The following is a 14,379-nucleotide window of genomic DNA, read 5'->3' on the forward strand; positions in this document are numbered from 1 at the left end:
AGCACACCTGCTTTAACCTGCAGAGGCACCACGAAGGGCCTACTATCAATTCTGCAAGGCAGAGGCTGAGCCTCATTCTTTTCTCTGTATCCCCCAATGCCTGTTACATAGTAGATGCTCAATAAATAAGATGCATGAACAAATCAATGAATTAATGCGTGAAATTTTCACTCCTTGTTACGTTTCAGAAAGGAATTTATTGGATGTCTACCATGGACCACAACAGAAACAGTCTCGTGTCTGGGTTGAAAGGTTAGACTTAAGAAGGCAACCCATGTTTGAGGCCCAGCTTGGCCATTAACTAGCTGTGAGGGTTTGGGCAAGTTACATAACCTCTCAGTGCCTCTGTTTCTTTACCCGGAAAATAGGCATTATAATAAAACCTACCTCGCTGGGTTGCCGTGAGGAATAAATATAGGCAAAGTGTATGTATAATGAGGGCCTGGCACGTCATGAATGCTCAGTAAATGTTGGTCACTGTTACTACTACTAGTAGAATTACTGCATCAAAAATAATGTTCGTGCTCTACACGAGAGAGGGGAACCGAGGATCCCACTGTCTGTATTCCCGTCTCCAAGGTTGAGCGACGCAGTTGGGAGACAAAACTCACAGGAGTGAGTCAGATAGCAGAGAGCTGCCAAGAGCAGTAGGAGTTTGGTCAGAAGATTCGACGGGGCTGGAGCCATGAGGAAGGACCCTAGGGAGAAAAGCCATGTGGAGAGACCGGGAGGACAGGAGGAGGTATGTGGACCCCCACGTTACAGTGGGGTGTCCACTGGACATGCAGGGAACTGCCTTGCCTGCTAGCAGAGGACACTGAACATAAGGAAAGGTCACACCCTACGCACCAGGCTTGGCCATTCTGGTCCACTCCGCTCCTGGGAACATCCCTGTTTGCTGAGGTGGTGCCGAAAGGCAGGCATGGTGGAGGCGCCCACAGGCCCCTCTTTGGGTGCAGAGAGACTCAGGATCCTGCTGAGCCCTTCGGCAGCTCTGGGCTGACTCCCTCAGGACTGGTCTCCCACCTGGAGGACGCTGTGGGTCATTCAGACGGCATTCCCACTGGTCTCACCCAAACAGGACTCCGCAAACCGCGTGAGCCTGGGTTTTGTAAGAAGTGATCAGAGGGAGGAAGCAGGGGCCTTGGGAACGTGGCTGGAGACAATCTCCACGCATGGCTGCGGGCCGTGTGCTCACGCCCCCTCATTTCCCAACAGATGCAATTCCCAGAAATCGTGGGCTTCTGCCTCCGAGCCTCCCTTCTCCCTCCACTCTGGCCCACAGCCCTGCTTCTCTGCCTGGCGCAAATGTGGCCTCCTCCAGGAAGTCTTCCAGTCCACCCACGGTCAAGCGATGCTCTCCTCCAGGCTTCCGTAGCACCTGTCCTCCCAGCAGCGTGCTCAGGACACTGAATCCCTACTCTCTGCAATCTGTCCCCTGTCCTGTGAGTTCCCTGAGGTCAAGCACTGGGTCTTGTTCATCGTTGCCTCTCTGGTTCTGGGTGTCGTATTTGGCATGGAGTCAGATCCGTGAAGGATGTTTGAGGAGTGAGTGGAGCAGACAGACCAGCACTGGGCTGAGTGAGAGGCACCCACCAGCAGCCCATTTACCCCATCCGCAGGCTCGCCTGGCTGGCGGGCGGGTGCAAGTTTCTGCCTCATATTTAAAGCACTCAGATGAGGCAGGAGCCCCCGTGCCCCTCCCAGCCCTCCTTTCTCCCTGCAGGAGAGGCCGCCTGTACCTGTGAGTGTGCACAGAGGTAGGACAGGAGAGGAGACAGCCTCTCATGAGCAAGGAGGTCATTTGGAGAGCACAGGGTACAAAAAGGAGCCAGGGCATTTGGGAGACCAAATGCATAGACAGTGACAAAAATAATCACGTTCCTAGGGAAGGAAACGTGTATCCAGGACCTGGGAATGACTTGTCACAGCAGAGGGCACGCGGGTTGAAGACTCCTGAAGGTTGCCCTCTTCCAAAGCTCCTTGGGCCTCTGAAGCCTCAGGTGAAGCCGTCTACCCTTAGCCTAATCCAGCCCTAGGGCGCGGGCTGGAGCAGCGAGTGTCCCAGTCCAGCACTGCCTGGAGGGCCGGGGGACCCATGGCTCCTACTGCTACAGGCAGATGGCTTGGGAGAGTGAGAATCATGCTGCAAAGTATGGCCTGCAGATGTCCCATGAGCCACACAAGGTGGCAGAGTGGTTAGTTAGGAACGACACTGTTGACTCTCAACTGCTGGGTCAGTGGCAGCTACAAGTGCTTTGGGTGGTGCTGAACCCGGCGTCACAGTCTTCCCCGACCCCAGTGCTCCTGACAGCCTGTCTTGATGACACCCTGATTCCCCTGACATAGCTTCAGGGCCATCTTGGGCCCTCTCCCCAGCGCCCCTCCAGTCCTGCCTCGTGTCTGAGAAGTGCTTCTGACACCTCCCCCTTCTTCCTCGCCACAGCTCCCGTCCCCACCCAGACTCTGGTTTCTTCTCAGTCAGAGCATATGGGAGCTGTCAGGTCCCTCAGCCTCCAGTCTCTCCCACTCTCTATCCACCAAGGCTCCACTTGCTGAATTCTAGCCCTGATCCTGCTACTCCCTGTTCCAAACCTTCCTTGCTTCCCTACTGCCTGTCAAAGTTGCTGTGACCCCTTAGCCTGGCATAAAAGTTCTTTCTGCCGGTCTTCAGGCCCTCTCTGTGATGTCCCCAGTGCTCTGAGGCTCCCAGCCTGTTCCCCTGACACGGGAAGCCCTCTTCGTCCTTCTCCATCTGCGGAGATCTCACCCATCCTCTCAGGCCCTGCGCAAACAGAACCCCCACCCCAGTCCTGACTGCTCCCTCCGTCCTCTGAGAACCTCCCTCCCAGGGAAACTCCCCTAGGGTGAGTGTGCATCTGGAACAGTGTCTCAGCTGTTTTCCAGTCCCATAAGGTGCAGAGCACGGCCTGGGCATGGGGTGGGGGAATAAATGGTGGGAAAGGCAGGTGTGGCGTCTGCCCTGGGCGTGCAGACAGCCCTGTGCTGAGAATTAGCCACAGTTCCCTCTGGGGAACAGCTGGGCTCTACCTTGCTGGTTGCCCGTTGGTGTATGTTCAGGGAATTCAGACTGTTGACCTGTGCCTGTGCCGAAGCTTCTACACCCAAATAGAATCAGCTCTTTGCTGCTGCGACCCCTACCAGTCCATCCATCTTTCAGATGCACCAGAAGCTGCCCATTCGCCTGCTCAGCCTACTCCCTGCAGGCCCCAACACCTTCCTGGCTGCTCCCAGGGCAGTAACATAAGGTCTTCAGATGTCACAGGGGCTGAGAGGGATGGGGCCTTGCCAATCTGCAGGGCAGTCAGCTCCAGCTGTGGAAGAGCAGATCCTCTTCACTCTCTTCCCCACCTGCCCTCTGACATCAGGAGGGAGTGGGAGGAGGGGGAAGAGGGAAATTCCCAGGTAAAACATTCCATCTCTGGTCTCTGTGGGTCCACAAGCCCCAGCCCTGCAGGCCTGTATCAACCAGGACTGATATTTTTATATTCACCAGCACACAACGGGCCCTGACTAACCACAGTGGACCTTGGTCAGGATTGAAGCAGGGTCCTGGATTTGCTGCAGGACTGAGTGAGTTGGAGTCCCTGGGGGAGAATCAGGGGCTGCAGGGGCAGGTCACTCAGGGAATCTGGGCCATGGTTATTTACCAACTGTGACAAAAGCATTTTTAATATTTATGTAAAATCTTTGAACAGCTAATATGACTGCATCAGTGTATTCCGGTCCTGCCGACCCTGCTACCAACGAGAGTGCACACGATCTATCAAATCCAATTTCAGACCACATATTTTATTGATATTCTTCATCGACTATACAGGACCATGTGCACAAGAGCTACTCGAGTCCCACACCTGGCAACCACCCCACAGTCACCTCCACGGACCAGTGTTTAAGGAGTTGACTCCCTGAGGGTCTCCCTTTTGCCCCTCCTGGGATGGCAGGCCCCATGGTGCTGAGCCTCCTGGCAGAGCTGGCTTCCAAGCTTGAATCCAGGGTGAAGAGAGAGCCAGGGTGAGTTTTCTGGCCTCCTACCACCTTGTCCACTGCACTGCTTACGTATGGCCAGAACTGGGAATGAGGACGTCCCCAGTGACCACTCATCAAGGAAGCCCAGGGTCCCTGTTCGTCTGCTCGGCTCTGCCACGTTCTTTCCCTCAAAGTGGCCTGCCCTGGTGACCACCAAAGATAGCAGAGTGACCATCTGTCAAAGGGTGGGAGTCAGTGTGCTGGGCAGCGGCTAGGGCTCTTGACAGCAGGATCTCGTCATCCTGGCCACCCTCTACCACCAAGGCCTGACATTCGGTACATCGTTGGTGCTTGCGTGACTGAAGGAATGAATAAAGGCGGGAGGGACAAGTGTGAGCAGTCAACATTAGGACATCAGCCCCCTGGGGGGCGTGAGGGCGGGGCCTCCCAGCTCTGCTCAATGAATTCAATGTTGTTCAGCAAGGGTGGGGTCCCTGTGGCCACCCACGGACACTGCAGGGTGTGGACTTCAGTCCTCTGCCTGGATGGATGTCAGAGTGGCCTTGGGACCCAGTCAGGAGGGAGCACATGTATTGTGCCCACTCCCTCATGTGTCCCAGGGGTCTGTTTCTCTGGGTCCCAGAACACATAGCAGTGTCCCCTCCAGAGCTACTCAGACAGGCGGGCATGGTCTTGTCATTCCCATGTCCTGGTCATTCCCATCGACGAGTCTTCACTCTCCCAGGCTCCTCCCTCAGAGTTGAATGTGACCTTCAGACTTTTCTTTCCCCTTAACTGCCCTCCCCTGACCCTGACATCCTTCTGGGTCTCCCTGTCCTCCAAGGCCAGCCCTCTAAACAACTGTCAACATCCCAGTAGTGCTCCCCACGGTGGCTGTATTGGGCCCCAAAAGTCTGCATCATGATCTTCAGACCTCTCCCCTGTCCACTGACCCTCCATGAAAGCAAATAACACAGATATGTCTGCAGATCTGGCCTCTGGGCCCAGCAGTCACAAAGAGACTCTCAGAGTGGGATGGGATCTTTTGTGCAAAATCCCTTGCACAGCATGTCTGACAGATGCCTGCCTGGACCCTACTAACCCTAACCCCAACTTCAGTGGCGGAGCAACTGCTTGCCCAGGGAGCTGTTCCAACATTGAAGCTATAGCTGCTAAAATGTCCTTGATCCAGGACATAAATGGGCCCCTCCCCTCCCCTGAGCATTCTCCCTCTATGCTCATAAGAGCACTCCACCTCTCTCTCTCTCTCTCTCTCTCTCTCTCTCTCTCTCTCTCTCACACACACACACACACACACACACACACACCCTTCTATTCAGTGATACAGGGCTGTACAGTCACGTGTCTCCCTCATTCATATGGCGACTCCTCTTTCCCTCTTCTTTCTCTCCCAGCATCTGGCAAAAACCCAGAGGCTGGAGACCAAAGGGAAAGGCTGGAAGAGTTCCGGGGCAGGGAAGCCACTTGGTTGCTGTCTCCAGAGAAAGAGCTTTGAACCTTGGGAGCGGGCAGCAAGCCACTGTGCTCTTCCCCCGCCCACAACCCCACAGAGGGGCTGACACATGTCTGCCCTCCCAACTTCCCTGGCAGTTGGCAGAGGGGACGTGGCTGCTGCTGACCATGGTAATTTAAACATTTGCCAGGTTCCAGGTCTTGGGGAGCCCCATACCAGCAGCAAGAGTCCGCCCCCACCCCCACGAAATGAGGGGAAGGTTCCAGCAGACAGTGAAGGCAGGAGACGCGGTGGGGTGTGGATGCACCAGGCAGAGAGGGGAAGAAGGGCCCCCAGGAGCAGAAACAAAAGCAGAGACGCCTAGCAGTGTCTGGCGGCTGTTCTTCCTGCCAGGACCCACCAGCTAGCGCTGTTCTCTAGGGGTTGAAGGTCAGGGGCGGGTGCAAGGACCTTACCAGTTGGAGGCTGCAGTGGATCGTGGGTAGAGACAGGTGTCATGGTCTTGTGTTCAGAGGGCGAGAAATGATGGAAGGCCTGTCTGCTATTTGTCCTGCTGCTTAGAGCTCTCACTTCCGACATTGAACATGGGGACCAGCAGGCCCAGCAGCCACCTCTTTCCGAAGACCTCCTGTAAGTTCTTGCGCCAGGGTCGGGCCCTCACTGCCACCCCCTTCCGAACCTGGTGGCGGGTCTGCCCCCGGAGGATCAACAGCAGCTGGTGGCAGCAGAAGCCGGCGCAGGCCAGGCCGATGGCAAACCAGAGGTAGAGCATGAGGATGACGAACATTTCAGAACCGAGGACAGCTCCTGCGGGGGGAGGGGAGACGCCAGAGCCGCTTTACACCCAGGCCACGTACAGAAATGCGATCCCGGCGGGCGCTTTCCGCCGAGAGGGAGGGCGATTAATGAGATTGGAACTACATTTTGTAGCTATCTCAGCGCGCCAGCGAGCGACAGGAAGGATGAACTAGTTGCCCCAACTTTTCCTTAGTGCTGATGGCTCCCGAGGGGAGAGGAGAGAGCTGGGGACCTGGGGGGAGAAGGGCGGGTAGCTTGGTAAGCTCGAATTGAGAACCCCAGCCTCCCTGGGCAGTCTAGATGCTGTTACTTTCCGGCAGAGGCAGACGTCGCCGCCTCCTGGTTCTCGGTTTTCAGAGAAGGGAGAGGGGTAAGCTGAGGACCCTAAAGAGGAACCGATGCCCCAAGCTGTCTAGACTGCAGTGCCCTCTCCCTACAGGGCTGGAAACACTGTCTGGGAAGACTCAGCAAGTGACAGCATGATGGAGAATAGGACCTAGTCATCAAGGGGGACAAGTCATGAGCTCAGTCCCAAAGGCAGGGCGCAGAGCACAGAATTATTCAATCATTAATAGTAACAAAAGGACAGTGTGGTCACCTGAACTCCGCTAAAGCTGTCCTGGATCAGAGTCTCCTAAAACTGGACGAGGTCCCCAAGGTCATCAGTTGGGCCCCCTACAGTGGGGCAACACCTATGCCCCTCTAAACCAAGCACTTTCTATTACTGGTCTTAAACATCCACCGAGCAAGAGACCCCACGGTCTTCCTACAGTCAGGGGTGGGTGACCCACGCTAGGCACTCCCCCGTCTTGTGAACTGGCACGAGTTTCTTAACCTGCGTTGGGTTTGCCCTCTGCAAAATGGGTATGACAGCAAGGATTCGTAGGATGGCAGGATTCAAGGAAGAGATATTCGGAGGGGTCAGCCTTCCGGTTCACACGCAGCACAGCGCTCCCTACTCAAGGTCACTTCACAGAGGTGTTGAATTCCTAAGACCACCAAGCTTTCTCCACCTTTCCAGGACTTGGAATCCTGGTTGGGCTGCAGCTTTGGCAGCTATAGTAAAGAGACCTACCTTAACCTACCTGGCAGTCAGGACAGTGGGTCCAGTACAGAACTCAAAAGCCCTCCTTAGCCCTTTGCTCCCTGTAAGGCAACCCCTTCGCCACCTTCTCCAGGGAGATTGTGGGTGGCAGCTCCAGGGAAAACCTACTCTACCCCTGTAACTCTCCCTCATCTCCCTCCCCACCCTCCCTTCCACCAGCTCTCATCTTCCAAGGCCTCCCCAGCCTCCGATTTCCAGACCCCAGAGAATTGAGCTTTTAGTCCTTGTCGGGGCTGAACAGTGTTGGACTCAGCAGCCAGGGAAAATGCGGATCTGATCCAGGTTCGTTCATTAGCAGCCTCCTCTTCCCTCATCTCGAGGAGCTTTGATAGCAGGTTTTTCTTTACAAAGTTGAAGACAAATAGGTCCAGCTGCCCAGGGGACAGAAAGTTCGCTCCAGCTGGCATTTAGAGCAGCCCCTCCACTGACATGGGGCGTCGGTGGGACAGAGCTCACATTGAGCCACACCATCCCCTGACCCACTTCTTCCTTGTCAGCACAGATGAGCTTGGACAGCACGTGCAGGGGGTAGCACCCCGGAGCCATGGTACACTTTGGGCACTAGGGATGCCGATGGGCAAAGATGGCCCTTAGCTGGGAGGTGAGAACACCAGAGCCATCAGGCTCAGGCCTGCCTTGCCCCTCAGCCCCAGGAACCGGCTTGGGCGGATGGAAGCTGGTTTTCACAGGCTTTTTTCTGGCACTAAATCAAGGCATGAGGAAAAGACCTTGCAGCCTTCTCCTGGCCTCATGCAGCAGCTACAAAAGGCTATTCTGGGGATCTGCTTTCTTTCAAAGTGTTTGAAGGTCTCTAGCTTGGTTGCTTCAGCTCCTCTCAACTATTTAATAATAGTTCCATTTCTTTTAGAAAATCATAGAGTTTTCCTAAAGGGCCTAAAAAGGTCACATTATCTGATCTCTCCTGCCCCTTCCTCCCACCAGCCGTCTTCACAGATCATCACCCAGCATCCTCTTGAATACATTTGGGGACAAGACGATGCCTCCCTCCAAAGGGGCTTATTCATCATGAAACAGCAAAGAGAGGCAGCACCAGAGAGGCAGTGTGGTCTAGTGGAAAGGGTATGAGCTTTGGAGGCAGCGACTTGGTTTTGGAGCAACTTAACCTGGTTGAGCCTTTCGTTCCTAAGGTTTATAAAGGATTCCATAATACCTACCTCACAGACTTGTCGTGATTGGAAGAAATGAGATGTGCCTGGTGGGGGACACATCGTAGGTGCTCAAGAAACATTAGTGCCCTTTCCCTCTTACTGGACTTTCTGGTGGCCCCTGTCCACTGACATGCTCATCCAGATGCCACAATGCACGTCAGATGGTGTCCTTCCCATTTTCCAGATAAGAATGAGGTTCAGAGGGGTGATACAACTTGTACTCATCCCACAAAGTCAAAAGAAGAGACAACTTCAACTTAAGTAACTAGTCCCCTTCCTCTGTGACTTTAGCTGAAGGCCTGGGTTAGCAGCCAAGACCCTCTCACCTTTAACTTGCAGGGTCCCCACTCACAGCCATCCCGTGCTTTGGTGGCAAATCCAACTCAGGACTGGGGACAGTTCAACTCCTATTAACCAACCTGTGACTTCTTACTCCCTCCTGCCCTCCTGTCCTGAGCGGCTGAGAGAGGGTACGCTCTGGGAATTGGGGAAGAAGGGATAAGAAGGAGGAAGCGAAACGGGGAGTGGATGTGGAGGCAGTAGGAGAGATGTAAGGTCAGCAAAGGAGGAGGACAAGATGGGAGAGATGGACAGGAGGAATCATAGCCTTCTTTCCTAATGAGCGAATGGTGAGGAGGTGAAGGACAGTGGAACTCAATAACCAGATCAGGGATCTGGGACCCAAGGTGGACACTGACTGGCTCTGTTCTCCCATCAGACCAAAGCAAGAAGCCCTTCTTGCTTTCTCTCCTGTCTCCCAAACCTAGCACATATGGACAGGCCTCAAGCCCAGATTTATCTCAAATCAAACCATTTCAAGATCCTCCTTCTGGAATCACCCATTTTTATGGTTGGTGAAACTACTGGGAAAAGGATGTGTAATCAGGTTCTTTGGCTCTCCTCATCTCTCCACCTGTCTGTGCTCACACTCCACCCCCCAACCCGCCCACCTACCCTCCCCCATCCTGGCTATTTTAGGCCTGGCAGCCTCCTTTGCCAGCATGGAGATCCAGAAGGCCCAAGAGCTCTGAGTTTTGGGCCCAGCTCAGTCACCAGCCTTCCAGGCATCCCCCATGGCTGGGCTCTCTCTGGGCCTGTGTGTTCACTGCCAATGACATGGTAGTGCCATGCCTGGGAAGAACTGGGCTGCAGCCACAGCAGTCCCTGAAATGACGGTTTCCCCCAGAGTGGAACCAAATTTTAAGGAATGGCCAGCCCGGGCCAATCCAGGAATCCAGGTTCTTCAAGACAACATTAGGTTCCTAGTCACTCCCTGTTCCTGGAAGGTCAGTGTTTGGGAACATGTTCTGTTCCCTGTGCTGCGAGAGAGAGCCCTGGGCCAGAGACTTCTAGTTAAGAGTAGTAGTAAGACACTGGGCAGGCCATTTAGTCACATTCGAGCCTTAGTTTTTTCATCTGAGAAATGGGATTAATAACACCATACTCACATGCACAGACGTGTACATGTGCACACTACCAACTGTGGGAACCAAATTGGTCAGAGTCAAAGACCAGGGTGGTCAGGGAGTGGAAGGAAATAAAGCAGAGGCAAATTTCAAGGTCGGGTAAGATAGTAAGAACTGCCACCAGGAGCTGAGTCCCCCAGAGCCAGGTTCCAGGAAGGATTACTTGAGGCATACTATCCAAAGTACAGTCCTTGCCAGGATGCCCAGCAGGGCACCTGTGTGAAGACCCACATACCTGGCATCTGCAGGAGTCACAGCTTCCCCAGGTTCAGTTTCCACACCAGGCCCAAGCTCTGTAGTGTGGATATGGAACCATTAAACATGGCTGCATCTCCAACCAGAGTGGCCCCTGCTGAGCCACCCACACTGCAGAACAGTGGAGTGGGGCCCACCTAGTAGGCAGGAGGACGGGGTTTAGCTGAGGCTATCCTGGTGTCAAGTTCAAGCTTACTGTGGTTGGTTGGTAAGACCTCTGGAGGGCAAAGCCCCAGGGGAATGTGTGAGCATTCCGGGGTCAGGCACAGAAAGGTGACAGCAGGAGCTGTGTGAGGGAGTGTGTCTGGCACAGAGCAGGTGTACTGCCTGGGTGACATTCCTGAGCAAATGGACAGTATGATAACGAGGAAGGCGGGAGGCATGGGGGAAGGCTGTCAGATAACAGCATGCCCAGTTCATTTGCATTTCAGATAGACCCCAGTACATTTTCTTAGTTATGTCTCATGCAAAATTGGGGCATAATGATACATAAAAAGTCGTTTATCTGAAAATTTAATTTAGCTGGGAAACCTGTGCTTTTATTTGCTAAGTCTGGCACCCCTTGGGGTTGGGGTGAGGTCTTACTTGCTGAACCTGCCTGCCAAGGCCCACTCACCGGAGAAGAACTGGCTGATGGAAGTGGGCAGGAGCGTGAGGAAGGCCAGGGGGTGGGCGAAAGAGATGGAAAGGACCGCGGAGATGTAAGCCACGCCGGCCACCATGGAATAGAGGCAGGCAAGGGAGGTGTAGAGGCAGAACAGAACGAAGTTGCGCATATTCCTGCTGCCGATGCAGTTGCCGGTGAAGAAACAGTGGTGGTCGTGCCGCAGCGTGACTCGGGCGCACACCCGGCAGAAGTGGGTGCTGGGCGGGGGGCACAAAGCCCTCTTGGCCGAGGTACTTTGGCAGGCGCCCAGGTCGTCTGGGGAATTCTGGATGACCAGGACATAATTGCCCAAGGCGTTGGCAGAGAGAAATAGGAAGAGCGCCCCGTGGAGAAGGGCAGGCGAGAAGAGAGGGGCAGCCGCGGGGTCCTCGCGCATGCTGGGCAGGAAGAGGAAGAGCTGCAGCACGAAGGTCACCAAGGAGATGCACAGGAAATAGGCGGGGGCCACCACGTTGAGCAGCCTCAGGGCCAGCATCCTCGATTACATTCCTAAGGAGCGCGGGATGAGAGAAAGACTGACTTACTGCGGTGGCCAGGGGGCGCCCTTGCGCGCTCCTAGCGTGGCCCGTCGGAAGGGCTGCGAGCAAATCTACGCCCCCAACCCCAGTCCTTCGGGTCATCCTTCCCCTTTTCTCTAACCCTGGACAAAGCAAGCAAGTGATCACGAGACCACGACGGGCTCCTGCGGCCAGGCTGTACCTCGGGGAGGCTGCTCCCTCGAATTTTGAACGGCCTCAGGATTGTCGCCACGGGGTCAAGCACAAAGAAGGGAGGGACTTTTCCTGGTCTATGGGGATTGTGGGGAGCGGAGGGCTAGGGCTGCGCGCCTCAGGGCAGTGGAAACAAACCCAGTCTGGGGACTTCTGGTTCAGGCCTTCCCAGGAGGAGAGAGAGGATTTGAGGTGGGGGGACAGAGGGAACCATCTGACCTACAGGAAGTCCTCCTTCACTTCCCCTTCTCCCGCCCCCCTAATCCTCACCTTGGGCAATACTCAGGGATTTCATTGGTTACCCAAGGTTCTTTGGAGGTGTGTGTGTGTGTGTGTGTGTGTGTGTGTGTGTGTGTGCGCGCCTGTGGGGAGGGGGGCTGTGTGTTTCCTTGCGTGTGGCGGTGCGTGTGATCAATGCGCGCCTGGGTATCTGTGTTTGTGTGTGTGTATATCTCTGTGTACCCACACGCAGTCACTGCCTCCTGGCTTTTTATTTAAAAATCGATTAAAACAATCGATACATTCACACGCGCTCAGGCGCCGGGTGGGCTGGGGGCGCAGCGGGAATACTTCTGCTTGTGAGTCCTTCCTGCCCAGCCCACCTCCCCGACTCTGGCTTGTCCTGGCTATTTGTTTGCAAAAAGCGTTTCCCTTTGAGACGACGAAATTAAAATCCCCCCTTCGTGCCCGCCTCTCGTCCTTCTGGCGGGAGACACCCAAACAATCCCCATGGCGCCGAAACCCTTTCGATACCAAGCCCGCCCTGAGCGGACCAGTAGATATTCCGTTACCCTTTCCTGGGATGGACACCCCTTACCCTACCGAGCGCAGCTCCCACCACATCCCCACCTCACCCCAGCCCTCAGAGCCCGGGTTCCTGCTCAACTTCGGAAGCCACCGGGAAACAGCATTCTGTGAGCCGGAGAGAACTTTTCCGGGGGCTAAGGAATTGGACAGGCGCAGCCTCCAGAAAAGTTCTGGGAAGACGGCTGCACCCAGGATGGACGGATGCCACGGGGCCTCGGTCCAGGCAGTCCCAACTGGACTGAGGGGACGGGTCACCTTGGAATCCTCTTTGCAGGTGATGGTGCCCCGCTCCAGGGCCCGCGGCTGCGGTGGGCAAGCGCAGGCCTCTCTCCGCAGCTGGGTGCAGCGCAGGGCGCGCCTGAGCTTGGTCGCTGGGGCGCGGTACCGCCCCCAGCCGTGCGCCTCCGGAGGCTGCGGCGGCGCTGCCCACCCCGGAGAGCCCTCGGTCCGGGGCTCCAGCGAAGCAAGTGTCTTCCCCGCGCCAGTCGCCAGGGGGGCGCGGGAGCAGCCTCCAGATGTGCCGCGGCACTGGGAAAGCAAGGACAGGGGCTGGGGAGTGAGGGGCGCTCCGCGGGCGGCCGCAGCCCGGGTCCGGCGCGGGAGAAGGGGCCGCCCAGGGCGCCCCGGCGGCCTGGGGTGCAGGGAGCTGTCCGTTCAGCACTGGCGCCCGCTGAGGGCGGCACCGCGGAGCCCTGCCGAGGCAGGCAGCGCGGGCGACTGCCGGCTTGTCGGCCACTGCCTTCCGGACGCCGGGGAAGCCGCCCCCCGCGCCACCGTCGCCACCGCCTCCGCCGCACCGCCGCAGAGGGGTGGGGAAATGAACTCACCGAGCTCTGGTCGCCGACAAGAGGAGTCCAGACGCCGGCTCTTGCCCGCCCAGAGGCTGCAAAGTTGTGGGCTCGGCCCGGCTGGCCCTCAGCCTCCTCACGCTTCGCTTCGGGGACTGGGCAGGTAGCGGGGGTGTGGGGAGGAGGGAGCGGGCAGCTGCCGTCCTCCCACTTGGGCGCCAGCGAGTGGGGGCCAGGAGGCGGCGGGGATGGCAGCTGGGCCCCCCCGCCCCGCCCCCTCCCTCCGCTCCTGGGGGCGGTGCTCTGGCCACAGTCTCAGCATCGTGGACTTGCCCCCCTTCCTCCCTTCTTCTCGGTTCCCCTGGAGCGGGTTGGGGCGCCCTGCCTGACTTCAGCAGTGGTTGCAACTGGGAGATAGGAATGCAGCCCTGATGTGGATGCTCCAGCCGTCAACCAGTCCTCCTCTCCTCCGTTCTTCCTGGCTATGACCAGTAACCCTGCTGTCAGCTTGGTCTTAAGGGAACTTGGGCTCTTGATAGTTCAGCTTACCAGGGCAACACCCAAGAAGGTCAGCCTCATCTCCTCTGGAGGGCTGTGGACGCAGGGATTGCAAGCCAGGCCCTGAGCCTGTCCGCCTGGGTTTGAATATCCGCCATTCACCACTGTGTGGTCCTAGATTCCCATATCCTCATCTGTAGAATGGAGATGTGAGGATTAAAGCCCCTCAACAGAGCCTGTCCAGGGGAAGCACTGTGTCTGAGATCGTAGCTATTGATACCACCTCTCTGGTTTCCTGTGTAGCAGGCACATAAGCTGTGAGCTTAAGATACCTCATCAGCCCTGTCAGTATGATCTGAGCAGCTAGATGAACCCCATTGTGGGATGAGAAGGTTGGGACTCAGAAGCTAAGTCACATGCCCAAGGTCACACAGCAGGTGAGTGAACAGATTCTGGATCCAAACCCAGTTTTAGCACCAATACTGCTGCCCTCAGCCTCAACACCTTGGGCCCAACAGCATCTTTGATTTGGGGGAAGGGAGGACAACAATGGGGTTTATCATCACAGAGCTGGAACCTGGAGCTGCTGCTTGGAGCCCCAACCCCACCTCCGGGCTCTTTCCTTCCTTCCCCTTCTGGGATCCCCGTGTTC

At 56.2% G+C, this 14,379-nt stretch overlaps 1 protein-coding gene across 2 annotated transcripts; it reads right to left on the reverse strand.

Annotated features, from left to right (window-relative positions):
* Positions 1-5,343: 5,343 nt before the first annotated feature.
* On the reverse strand, positions 5,344-13,520 carry Zdhhc22 (zinc finger DHHC-type palmitoyltransferase 22). Of its 2 annotated transcripts, none has more exons than XM_047540886.1 (3): positions 13,269-13,520; positions 10,874-11,413; positions 5,344-6,271 (listed from the first exon to the last, which is right to left on the reverse strand). In XM_047540886.1, exons 2-3 carry the CDS (start codon positions 11,397-11,399, stop codon positions 6,006-6,008), a joined length of 792 nt encoding a protein of 263 aa, XP_047396842.1. In that variant the 5' UTR covers positions 11,400-11,413; positions 13,269-13,520; the 3' UTR covers positions 5,344-6,005. The 2 variants fall into 2 exon arrangements, with proteins under 2 accessions (XP_047396842.1, XP_047396843.1); XM_047540887.1 differs by lacking the exon at positions 13,269-13,520 and adding an exon at positions 12,697-12,899.
* Positions 13,521-14,379: the final 859 nt, after the last annotated feature.

This window comes from Sciurus carolinensis, chromosome 2 (genome assembly GCF_902686445.1).
Source record: "Sciurus carolinensis chromosome 2, mSciCar1.2, whole genome shotgun sequence".
Lineage (NCBI taxonomy): Eukaryota > Metazoa > Chordata > Mammalia > Rodentia > Sciuridae > Sciurus > Sciurus carolinensis.

Coding starts and splice junctions, on each gene's coding strand:
- Zdhhc22 (XM_047540886.1), bottom strand. CDS start 11,399: ATGCTGGCCCTGAGGCTGCTCAACGTGGTGGCCCCCGCCTATTTCCTG. Junction 6,272..10,873: donor CATCAGCCAGTTCTTCTCCG/GTGAGTGGGCCT, acceptor CTCCCCCCGCAG/GAGCTGTCCTCGGTTCTGAA.